Raw genomic sequence first — 11973 nt, 5'->3', positions numbered from 1 at the left:
CGCGTGTAAGAGAAGAGCAACTACATCGACCGTGACGTTTCATGTCGATAATACAATGTTATAATAAGATGACATGCAAACTCAAAAATAAGATTATATTTTCATATATCAAAGGTACATGTAGTTCTTGGAAAAAGGAAAAAGAGTACAAGTTAAGCAATTTTCTTAATTTAATTCCTACCAAAAATATTTCTAACATCCTTTCTAAAACAACAGCATCCAATCCATTGCTCTATAGTTATCCCAAGCAGAACTACCTGGTCTTGTGTGCTTTGGCCATCTTTTTCTTTCGTTTCTTCAGAGCCTTCGGCACTTTGGTTTTCCGAGCTTCCCTCTTCTCTTCCTTCACTTTCTTCTTGTTCTCTTTCCTAGCAGCTTTCTTTTCGAGAGGATCCTGTGCCTTGGTTTCGGAAGAGGAGCTCTGCCCTTCCAAGTCACTTGAGTTGTCATCTGTATCAGAGTCAGATTCAGTCTCGGGATTTTCAGAGGGATCTGCTACAGCAGTAGCATCATCTTGTTTCTGCTCCTTCTCAGATGAAGCTGGTTGACCATGAGGAAGAGCCTCCTTCAGTCCTGTAATAGTTTTATAGTACATGTCCCCTGTGTCCTCTCCGCTAGTTAACCGTATTACATCCCGCTCAGCATTCTTCACGTCATCTAAAGTCTTTGGAATGTACGACTGGAAAGAAGCGAAGAAAAACAAATCAATGTCCCAAAAGTTCGGGTGCCCACAATCACGCAATGCGAAGTCAAAGGCATTCAATAAAACATTGTTACATTTTCATCACCTGTACAAATACAGAGTCTGCAATTTCCTCCTCTGCAGATATATCTCCTCTTGCCGTAACCTTTTGTTGTACCTGAAGTTAGCCAGTCAAACAGAGATCTTACTTAAGATGTTCATCTATTTATTTGTAGTGTATAGGAACATAAATTCTTTAATATTTGAGACCAAAATGGACGGAATCAAACCATATCGAGATAACTCTCCACTGCATCATCAGCAATAGTTGGATCAACTATAAAATCAAAGAGCTCTCGAATTGTCATAACAGCTACACCATGTTTCTTAAAGAAATCCTGTATGCCACACAGCGCTTGATAAGCTCATAGCAGTGAGTGCATTACTTGTACTTATCATAAGCAATGAAAGCATAACTTTGGAAAGAAAGTGACTTCCGCAACTTACAGATACATGGACACAATCTTCTCGTAGGAAATCAAGGGCATGAGGGTGGTCCAGATCAACTGCTTGAGAAACATCAATAATGTACAAGTGGCCCTGCCAAAGAGGAAGGGAAGACATAAGAACATAGCACACTATCATGTGCAATAAGCTTAAACTTCAAGTAGTTAGTAGCAACTCACCTCAAAGTAAAGTATGTTGTATTCACTAAGGTCTCCGTGCACCAATTTGCTCTTCTGATACATTGTTCGCATAGCAATAATTATCTGGCAAAAAATACTACGCCGTCACTCCAGTACCCAAAGAAAATATCAAACACAAAAAACATTTTTGCTAGCATAAAAGTAGTTCATTTAAAAGTTTCCCAATAGTAATCGTTCGTATTTCGTATACAATCCAAAAACAAATCTTGAAGATTGTCTTTAAGTGAGCTGCAATTTCACCAAGACTAGCAACAAAGTAAAAAATCTAAGAGCTTTCAAGGCCTGTGCACATGTCCCACTAGAACTCTTTTAGCCAATAGGTTCTTGTATTTAAATTATTATCACAGAAATATTTTCATATCAAAGATTTTAGCAAACCTCCATATAACCTTCCCGTAGCTTGTCTAGCGATAACGCAGCATCCTTAAGACGAGGTGCTGCCCAACCCGATTTCCCTGTAATAGAGTACATCAATCAAAGCTACTCTAACTAGAAACAATTTTTTACATAATCTATAGGACCAAATCAAATTGTGATTTATATTCCGTCAGAATATATGTCCATTAAAGTTAGACATACCTATGAATTCCATGACCAGAACATGAAGTCTTAAAATAACTGTAGATGGGCACCTAATTCCGTTTTCCTTTAGCCTGCATTTTTACAGACCATCTCACATTCATTAGCACGACAAAAATTAGCTTTATAATTAATAGGACTGAAATGGAGTTTTTACATAAGCTTAAGCTAGAACCATAGTGCAAAATGGATAGACACTTCCTTCGTATTTCCACATATGTACTTATCAGAGACAAAGTGAAGAGAGTACTGATATGCAGGTTTAAACAATATTAAATTAGTGCTGCTACTTACCAAAGAATTAATTGTACTCGTATTTAAAATTGTGTTTCTCTTACCTCTTTAAATTCCTCATTTCTTTCTCAGCCCATGTCTGCACCATTTTCCTAGGATTGCGCTTGCAGTATCCATGTCTGAATCGGTAGTCCCCTTGTACGTATCTATCCCTGTCCCTGAAGTTTTTTGGCCAGGAAACTAGTAAGATATATGATAAATCTATTGCTATAAACACAGGTATGGAAGATTCAACACGCTAACTGGTTGTCCTCGAAACTGAAAGATAACAAGATAATAACTTACGAAAAAAGAAAAGGATTTAAAAATAAATTCAAAAGAAACATCATACATCTACATGATAAAAAAATTTAGAAGATGTGGTAAACACTGAGCAGTTGAGCACTATATATTTCTATGCCCCAAAGAAATTTCTCATATTTGTAGAATTTATAGTGTTTAACTTAATAACATTGTGAAACTGTCAATTAGCCATTGGAACAAGCTCAAAGTATCACAGAAAGCTTACTTAAAAACCAGAATAGATGTTTTGAACACTTTGATAGCCATTTCCTGGCCATCAGATTTTGTTGCGTGATACACATTTGCCTGTTCAAGAAGAAAAAACAATTCCACGATCAAAACTAAATTAAGCAGTTATCATCACCGATTCACTGCAGCAAGATCAATACCAAGTCAATAAATTACATTCAGAGGTTAAAATATGAGTAACTCAATACGTACTTCTTTCCCGGTAGAAATGCAGCCATTGATATCATGAAACACGCCACTATTCAACATTTTGAACAAAACCATCCGAGTTCTAGGATCGATGGCCTAGTGAAAACACACAATCACTACAACTAATGAGCTAAAACACATAATTGGAATGATTAAAGAAAACCCATGAATGGAAAATGCTGTCTCTCACCTGCTCAACAGTGGCACGGTCTGCTTTCTCAGTAGTTTTCGTTCTGCCAATGGCCATGTCCCGAACACTTCCCCGAATGGCAGTGGTCACGGAGTTGGACATTCCAACGTTGAACCTCCCTTCCCACTCCTACACCCGCAAAACCGAAACAAAAGACGTCAACTTTGCAAGAAAATCAGCACCAAACAATAAACAGACTTGCAACCAAACAATTTTACAATTGAAATCCACTTTAAATTCGAAGTCTTACATACAATTACAGCAGCAAGAAGACCAAACCCGATTAAAATTTCAGTGTTAAATTTGCAAAATTTGTACCTCCAGAGGCGAAGCTCGGATGTGGGTAGTGAACTTCTGGTTGCGATTAGCGAGAGGCTGAAGGGTCGAGGAAGCAGGGCGGGAGTGAAGGCCGCCGTGGGCATTGGGCCGCCGTGAATTGATGGTAAAGCCGCCTTCTACTCCTCTGTCGTCGTCCTTGGAGTCCAAATAGTCCAACGCATCTCCGACGTCGGAGTCCGACGTCCAAAGCTCCTCCTCCTCTTCGTCTTCTTCCACTTCCTCTTCTTCCACCTCTGCTTCTGGTTTTGCTTCGGGAGCTGCTTTCTCTTTCTCTGCTATGTCTTCAACCGGGGCCATTTGGAGGGAGCTGATCTGACGCCGATGGAGTTTTTGGTGGTTTTGATTTCTGAAACGGCTGAGAGCCGCTTGCAAATTTAGGGTTTTGCGCGCGATGGAAGACGCCACGTGGACTCTGTAATTTCTTCGTAATTAGAAAAAGCACCACAATAATATTTGTATTTCTGTAAAGGACTTCAAAAAAGAGAAACTTGTGCAATAACAATTGGAGCTGAGGTTTGGTAGAAACTTAAAGCCTCCAATTTCCCTAAAATAATTAAAGCCTACAATTTTCCTAAAACAATTAAAGCCTCCAATTTCCCTAAAATAATTAAAGCCTACAATTTTCCGAAAACAATTAAAACCTTTTCTATATGAAAAATAACTTTTTTTTATGTGAAAATTAAAAATACTCCTCATACTATCGAGATTTTCTTAAAAAAAAAAATGAAAAATACATTGACGGTAGCTCTACAAAATGTGCGTTAAAAATGTGTGAATGACTAAAATAACATTTACTACGTTAATTGGGTTTAATTGTAGCTATAATAATTATAGATAATAATGTAAGTTTCGTTGTGATATACATTATAATAAATATTGTGATTATGTAAATCCTAAGTAAAGGTATATTAGGAATCTTTCAAATCTAGAAGATCTTTCCTATTAAACCTTGTATTACTTGAAGAGCAAGTTTCTCTAGCACAAGATTTGGGAAATAACACACAGAATTCCTCAAGCATATTCTTGATCTCTCTTTCTTTCCTGCCATACATCTGTCTTTTTCCTCAGTTAAATATAGACCACAACAATTTTCACTTTTACCCACTTTCTCTCCCACTCCTATTTTTTGTCTCTCTTTCTTTATTTTTTTTAACTTTTATTCGATAACTTCCATAATATGCATGTACACAAATTGCTAATACCACACACATATAGCTCTAGGGTTTAGTAAAAAACCCTAATCGATTGTCCTCGACGATGAAGCGATCACAAATAGCTCCTCCTGCTTCCGCTTCCGCTTCCGATGAGGTTGAGGATACGGATGCTAAAATAAACAAAGACGACAGATTCAGTGGTCTTCCCGATGAAGTTGTTCATCGTATTCTGTCCCCTCTTCCCTACTCAGATGTAATCCGAGTCGGAAGCTTGTCGAAAAGATGCAGGCAAGTTGGTTCCTCCATTCCCACCTTGAATTTTTCTCAATTTCCCTCAGATTCTACAGACACCTTCGACAAGCGATTGGAGCTGCTGGCTTCCTTGGACAACTTCTTCTCCCGCCGCCAGCTCGCTAATGGCAAAGACAAGATACGGTTACAAACCTTTGATCTTGAGTGGGAGTTTCCGCACCATGGATTTGAGCGGGATACCAACATCCCAAATTGGAGGGACAATGAGGCACGTCGAGTTTGCGCTTCTATTCGTAATGCTGTCGACTGTCGTCTTGAAAATCTTTCTGTTTTCTATGGGATATGGTCGTCCGCCAACGCCAAACGTGAACCAGTTGAGTTTCCTTGTTGCGCTTTCAACTGTGGGTCTCTGAAGTCTATAGATCTTGAAATGTTTGATACAATTATTAAAGCTCGCAGCATTGCTACTTGCACTGTTTCTAATCTGGTTTGCTTGAGGTTGAAAGAAGTGACTGTGGAAGATGGTGACGGATTTTGTAAATGGGTTTCGTCGGCCTGCAGATTTCTTAAGGAATTGGTACTCAAAGATGTGGCTAGGTTACAAAATATCACCATTGAAAGCCCGTCTTTGAAGTCGTTTCGGCTGCACTTGATTTCGGGGTGGAGCCCCCTCCACCATCTTCATATCTCTGCTGAGAAACTTGAGCGTGTAAATATAGCTTGCAATGGCAGGCCGTTGGAAATCTCTGCTCCAAATCTTAGGTACTTGAGGATGCAATGGAGAGGAACCAAGATGATGAACATTCGGAATCCAGGGGAATTTAATCGTTTGGAAAAAGCAGAGCTTGAAGTTGTCCACAATCAGCCCGGAGTTGAGATGGAAACCGCATCTCATGATCAGTTCCTCCTCTCTAGTGTTGTTCAAAGTGTTAAAGTTCTTGCTTTACACGACCGATGGACTATAACAACTCTGTCCAAGGAAGGTTGCACTGCACCACCATTACATAACGTTTGGTGCTTGCGAATGAGTACCTGGAGTTTTGACGAGTTTGACAACAACCTAGTTCCAACAGTGGCCTCTCTTTTCAAAAGACTCCCTAATTTGAATACCTTGGAGATTTACGTGTCCCATTTGTTCGGAAAACCAGAACATGGATTTGATAGCGCATATTGGCAACTCCAAAACCTGGATTTTATATCCCAGCTTAAGCATGTAACCTTAGAGTTAGAGGTCTCTGAAGGGTTTAACGACTCTAATCTAATCGAGTTTGCAAGGTATGTGCTCGAACATGCTCAGAATTTGAAGAAAATGGCTGTGATTTGTGAACCCAGTCAGTCAAGGTTGATAAGTTCGATAAGGTCGGTCACGAGTACTTCCAATGCCTCAGTTGTCTTTCTGGAAAAAGGCTCTATCTGCACTTCCGTGATTTGGCACGCCTATTCCGCGGGATCTGTACAAGAACTGAATAATCGCTTGATCGATCCTCTTCCTGATGTGGCTTAGTAGTCTGTCTCACTAGTTCCTCCTGCCCCTCTCTAGGAGTAGGTGTCTTTCGTTAGTAGCGAGATCCTTGATTCTTTATATGCACTAATGATCGATTCTACGTTACTTCATTTTATCGAAATTGGAAGATCTGTCATGTTATGTGTGTTGCTTTTGTTGATAGTATTCACTTATATGGAGCTAAACGTATTTAAGTCAAGTCCAATGGAATTGCAATGGACTTGTAGCTCGACTGGTTAACGACATTTCTCCGATGTTGCTTGTAGCTCGATCGGTTAACGACATTTCACTTACAAATTCATTACTTAGCAATCACATTCGGGTGTCCACTCACGCATTTGGCCCCTAGTTGCTGTAAGTATTAGCTTTTAACATGTCCTCAATATATGAGCAATATATTGTCGCTATGAGCGATATCCATTGAATTTGATTTATTTCGAGATTTAACCAAAAACTTTGAACCATGTGGTTATGGGACGACACACACATGTAATCTACGAGTTTAAACTCTAAGGGTGTGTTTGTTTGCCTTCACTGGCTTTCACTAGACTACACTGGACTAAGTATTAGTCCAATCCTATGTTTGTTAGGAGCTGAGATAGTTTTAATGAGACTAGAAGGGACTCGCCCAGACTAAAGGCTTCTCTAGCCAGTCTTAGTGAGACCCCTCAATATTGAGCGGACTGCTAATCCGCTTCGCCCCTTCCTGCTTCGTCCGTCTTATCAACGACTGTAGACTTCCCCATCTCAGAAAACCCAGAAGAGTAAGTCTGCAATTACCCTCAATCACCCATCTCCCAGAAAACCCAGAAGAGTAAGTCTGCAATTACCCTTAGCCACTCACCTCCCAAACCAGCAACCACCTCCAAAGCTAACAACTATCTCTCTCTTCTTTCTCTCTGAATCGATGGAATCCAACGCATAACCCAAAAATAAAACCCACCGACATCCAAGCACAAACACCAGAAGAGGAATATGAAAGTAACCTTCCTAATCAGTCCAGCTGTCCAAGCCGTCATCCAATTTGTCTCGGAACACCCAGAAAAAACCCACCTCAGTGGCCCATTTCTCATCTGGGTTCAACCCCACCAAGAACCCAGACCCTAATTCAACCAAAACCGAAATCTTTGAATTGATTTGTTGTGCCTTTTAGAATTTGTTAGAGATAGATATTCTAGACAAAAATAGTGAAACTGAGAGAGGGGAGGGAGAGAGTGGCGGAGGAAAATAGGTTTTCTGAGAGATGATTCTAGAAATAAAAAAAATATTGGCCATTAGGGAGAGGTAGATGATTTCATAAAATAATAAAATAAATAAAATTATAATATAATATTAGATATACAATAAATAATATAATATTATAGTTTATTAATTATCCTGCTTTTTAGTCCAACATTGCACCAAACGCTTCCCTAAGTTACTCCAACCTAGTCCCTGAAGCTAATCCAGTCCGAGATAGTCCGGTGCAACAAACGCACCCTAAGGAGAATAAATTTGAGAATTTAACTGAAAATCCCAGATAATGTAACATTAAGAAACCTCCATGTCTTTGATGTATGAGAAGTTAGTATTATCCGTCTCATGTAAACCCCACTCCAGGGTGTGACTATAACCTTAAAAATACACGAAAGCTACGGATCGATTTTGATAGCTAAAGCAATGATGGACTACCTCAAAAACGAACATCTGTGATGTATTCAAGAATTTAGGGCCTCAAGTTGCTTTCGGAGATCTTCTAGGTCGTCAACTGTACCCTCTGTAGCTTCAGTAGGCGGTTTTTGGAACTCATCTGCACTGGGAAGCTCGCGAACAAGACCTTCTGGAAGAGCATCTGAGACCAGATGGCAGATGATGATCAGAAAACAAGCCATTCATAAATTTGTAAACCCATAAATATATCAAATATAAGGAATTGTAAATCACCACAGAATTCCAATTCCAAATGGTGGAAAAATTCGAGATGTTCGAGCGAAATCCATAGAACTTGAAACAGTAAAGAATAAATTACCTGGAGTTTTGGCCTCCGTACTTTCTGGCTCGTTATCATCAACAACACTGCAAACACAAATTGAACGTATGCTTTCATTTCCATGAAACTAGTCCTCCAAAATGCATGTCATTCTTTTTATATGCAACTTGGGACACATCCCTGATGTTCGTAACCATTTAACACGAAGAAACATTAACTACTTAATATGAAGATACATTCCATTGTTGGTAGAAGTACCTTATTTCCCATTCATTATCAAGATGAAGTGGAGATTCCGGAACTGATGATGCTTCAGCTTCCATCTTTGCTTTAATTGCAGCATCCCTAGCTGGCTTTACGAGCAAGTATTCTTTCTGCACGGTAGATATTGCCTCAGCATCAATGACAAACAAACTAACCGGATGTTTAAATAAATAATCATTAGATCCATTTCGAGTGCCCAAGGCCAGATCTTAGTTTCTTTACCTGCCGATCTAGACAAGCAAAATTAGAACACTGAGGGTTTGGCTTCATTTCCATAGTTGGGAAGAAGTCTTTAAGAGAATTATATCCCTGCAACCAAGCAAATCAAAATTCAGGCAGATCGGCGCGGAGCAGCGATGCATTATTTGATGCTAAATCTTAAACATATAGATCTAAGATTTTACAACAACCTTCAAGATGTTTTGCCAAATAAAGCAGAATGAGAGAGAATATACATACGACTTACCAAGTATGGGGAGACGTTTCCAAAGTTCAGCAAGTATTTTAGTGTATTTTGGACTAGAAGCCCAGCAACAACTCCCTAAAAGATGAAAACAAATCAGTTGCTTTAGGACATGATATACTGACATATTAATCAACCAGTTATAGATTGTCTCCACTACTACAGATTAACAAAATGAATCATCATCTTCAGTTGAAAGATTTTTTTTTTATTTTTTTTTATTTCTCTTTGTAGTATTATGTACCAACACATTCATGCGGTCACTCTACTACATGAATTTGAAGCAAACTACCAGTGAAACACTAACACTAGCAAGTTTGAATGATAAAAGTCCAAAGAAGGGGAGCCGCCAACAGACTGGAGATGAAATTTTCTTACCATAGTGGTAGGTAAAGATGCAGCACACACCCCTTCACGCTTAAGTGTACGTTCATCCACTCCAGATGCCACAACCTAAGGAAGAGATACATATAAGACAAAGAATATCAATCTTCAATTCTTCATGTTTTACATTCCTCACAGAGAATCCTTCAGCATCATCAAAGTTCAAGCAAGAGAATCATACCAAAGGTGGTGCACATGCAAAACAGGCAGTCTCACCAGGGATCAGCAACTGAATATGGCCTGAAACAGCATCCTCAGACACACCTGTCAAAGTTTATGTTCTTCATGTGAATTTTGTCCCTCACCATATAACTCATACATACAAAACTAGGTCATACACCATGAGTCTTTCAGTTAACACTTAAGGTTTCACAAATGTAGGAACTATTTGCTTACCAGACTCCATCCATGTCTGATTCAGTTCATTGCAAGCCTGTTTCACAATAAAAATAAAAAAATAAAAAAACCATTATGATGGTTTACTTGGAGGCAGAAGGAACGAAGAGAACATAATTATAAATTTATAACGAAGAGGACATAATTATAAATGTATAAGTGATAACTTCATACCTGATTAACAGCCATTCTTGCTTCATAATTATCAACACAGCTTAGTACAAGGTCCACTCCACTGCCTTCTTTATTTGGGCGAAACGATTTATTTTTTAAACTGGCCATAAAGGTATCAAAACCTTGCACAGTTGTGATGTTCAGTGTATAGCTCTAAACACAAAGAAATTGATTAGCATGGTTACAAACTATGGGCACTATGATTGAGAGATCAAATATACAAAGATCTATACAACTGGCATTATCATACAGTCCATTCATCTATGCCTAGAAAGTGTACACAGAAAAATTAAGATCGAATAAACCATAAAAGTTGTGATGAAGTTTGAAAGGAGAAAAAATCCTGATAAATGCTTACCTCAAGCACAACATCGGGGTTTATGTCTGAAAGGGTCTGTACAGCAGCATCTGTTTTCGTCATACCACTCTGAGAAGGAAAACACATTCACATTAAAATGAAAACTTCAAAAATGTATGATCATGAATTACTTGGAAAATAAAATTTTGTGGGGTATGTAAAAAAAAGGAATAAAGGCGAGAAAGGGACTTTGGTAAATCTTTGAAGCATAAAACACCTAATCTTTGAAGCATAAAATGACCTGATTGAGGACCGGTAAAGAAAATTTTCACATATTAAGAATGACGAATGAGAATAACAAGTATGAATACCTGCTCTGGTCGAAAGAATAACCTATTCATGTTAGCTAACTCTACTTTGTCATAATCATACAACAAAAGGCGACCAATACCACATCTTGTTAGCATCTCAGCTGCTACACTTCCTACACCGCCTACTCCCTGCATATAACGAAATAGGACATCACTACAAGGCATTGGCAATAACTAGATTTAATTTCGTTTATAATTACAAAATGAAACAATGAAAGAGGAGATAAATACATACAACAATGGCAACTGAGAAGTCCCGTATTCTTTCATAATTTTCCACAATACCCATCCTCTGAAGTGCCATAAGCCTACTGTAAGGATTGCTATCTACCACCTCGGCACTCATATCCTGCCAGTGCCAACATAACATATAATGCATGAACAAACAATGCAATCATCACCTAATATCATGCATTTTGACAATGACAGCAGATAAACCGTAGAATTACCTTCACTTTTGAACGCCGAACAGGTCCAGAATTTGCAAGGCTCGTAAGGCGTTCTACACGCAATTGTAGCTACAAATTACATTTTTCATGAAGCAAAAAGAAAAGTCAGCTCTACAAGAAAAATTACAAAACCTTAGTAAACTTCTCAGCATTCAGCTAATTGAAAACGTTTCACTTATGTCTCATAAATCAAACTTCAAGCTAAACACAAATAATTAAATATCCTAGTTTCTTTCTCTTAATTTTCTCAGGAAACAAACAACCACCAAAAAATTAAACGAATAAACATGCAATCAATTAACAAGCAATCCCAATCAAAAGATCACGCATAGATTACTGAAACTTCATATGAACAATGAACATTAAAATATAAAAACCGAAAATCGATCCGTTTCAGCCAAATCAAGCAGCTAATTCGATCGCAACCAGTAAAATCCAAACCAAAAGCTCTCTCAAATTCTCCGCTGAATCTCAAACGGATCGGAATTGCGAGATTTTACCTTATCGATGGGAGCATGATGAGAAGGATCGGCCAGCGATTTCTTCAGCGATTCAAGGTCGCTCAACAACTCCTTCAGTTCCACCTCCATTGCCTCTCTCTCTCCTCTCTCTCTCTCTCTCTAAAAAAACGCTCTTAAATTCGGGAACCGGTACCTGCCTTGCGGCAGCGAAGGAAATGGTGTCACTGTTGTTTGCCACTTTGCCGGAGCTGGTCTGTGAGCCTGTGAGACCGAGAGTGGACCAACAATTTGGGCCCCGAAAAATTGGGCCATCGAATAGTTCG

At 38.8% G+C, this 11973-nt stretch overlaps 2 protein-coding genes across 2 annotated transcripts; both read right to left on the bottom strand.

The window, feature by feature from the left end:
- Positions 1-81: 81 nt before the first annotated feature.
- LOC126598839 (uncharacterized) lies at positions 82-3888 on the bottom strand. Its single transcript, XM_050265199.1, has 12 exons — positions 3491-3888; positions 3173-3301; positions 2986-3078; positions 2771-2850; positions 2307-2420; positions 1969-2042; positions 1768-1844; positions 1369-1452; positions 1190-1282; positions 973-1080; positions 789-860; positions 82-679 (listed from the first exon to the last, which is right to left on the bottom strand). Exons 1-12 carry the CDS (start codon positions 3806-3808, stop codon positions 254-256), a joined length of 1668 nt encoding a protein of 555 aa, XP_050121156.1. The 5' UTR covers positions 3809-3888; the 3' UTR covers positions 82-253.
- A 3961-nt stretch (positions 3889-7849) lies between these two features.
- On the bottom strand, positions 7850-11886 carry LOC126598840 (ubiquitin-like modifier-activating enzyme 5). Its single transcript, XM_050265200.1, has 14 exons — positions 11690-11886; positions 11190-11258; positions 10976-11089; positions 10741-10869; positions 10430-10498; positions 10072-10224; positions 9898-9934; positions 9683-9765; positions 9496-9570; positions 9121-9195; positions 8877-8963; positions 8649-8764; positions 8430-8476; positions 7850-8252 (listed from the first exon to the last, which is right to left on the bottom strand). Exons 1-14 carry the CDS (start codon positions 11777-11779, stop codon positions 8119-8121), a joined length of 1278 nt encoding a protein of 425 aa, XP_050121157.1. The 5' UTR covers positions 11780-11886; the 3' UTR covers positions 7850-8118.
- Positions 11887-11973: the final 87 nt, after the last annotated feature.

Source organism: Malus sylvestris, chromosome 14 (assembly GCF_916048215.2).
Source record: "Malus sylvestris chromosome 14, drMalSylv7.2, whole genome shotgun sequence".
In the NCBI taxonomy this organism is placed as follows: domain Eukaryota; kingdom Viridiplantae; phylum Streptophyta; class Magnoliopsida; order Rosales; family Rosaceae; genus Malus; species Malus sylvestris.
The sequence above is the reverse complement of the archived record's forward strand: the minus strand, read 5'-3'. Positions and strand labels throughout refer to the sequence as shown.

Excerpts from the sequence above, each read along its gene's own strand:
- LOC126598839 (XM_050265199.1), bottom strand. The coding sequence starts at position 3,808 with ATGGCCCCGGTTGAAGACATAGCAGAGAAAGAGAAAGCAGCTCCCGAA. Across the intron at positions 1,453-1,767 it reads TACGGGAAGGTTATATGGAG|ATAATTATTGCTATGCGAAC; the intron begins GTTTGCTAAAAT and ends ATTTTTTGCCAG. Across the intron at positions 861-972 it reads TGGAGAGTTATCTCGATATG|GTACAACAAAAGGTTACGGC; the intron begins GTTTGATTCCGT and ends GGCTAACTTCAG.
- LOC126598840 (XM_050265200.1), bottom strand. The coding sequence starts at position 11,779 with ATGGAGGTGGAACTGAAGGAGTTGTTGAGCGACCTTGAATCGCTGAAG. Across the intron at positions 9,196-9,495 it reads CATCTTTACCTACCACTATG|GGAGTTGTTGCTGGGCTTCT; the intron begins GTAAGAAAATTT and ends TTCATCTTTTAG. Across the intron at positions 8,964-9,120 it reads GAAACGTCTCCCCATACTTG|GGATATAATTCTCTTAAAGA; the intron begins GTAAGTCGTATG and ends GCTTGGTTGCAG.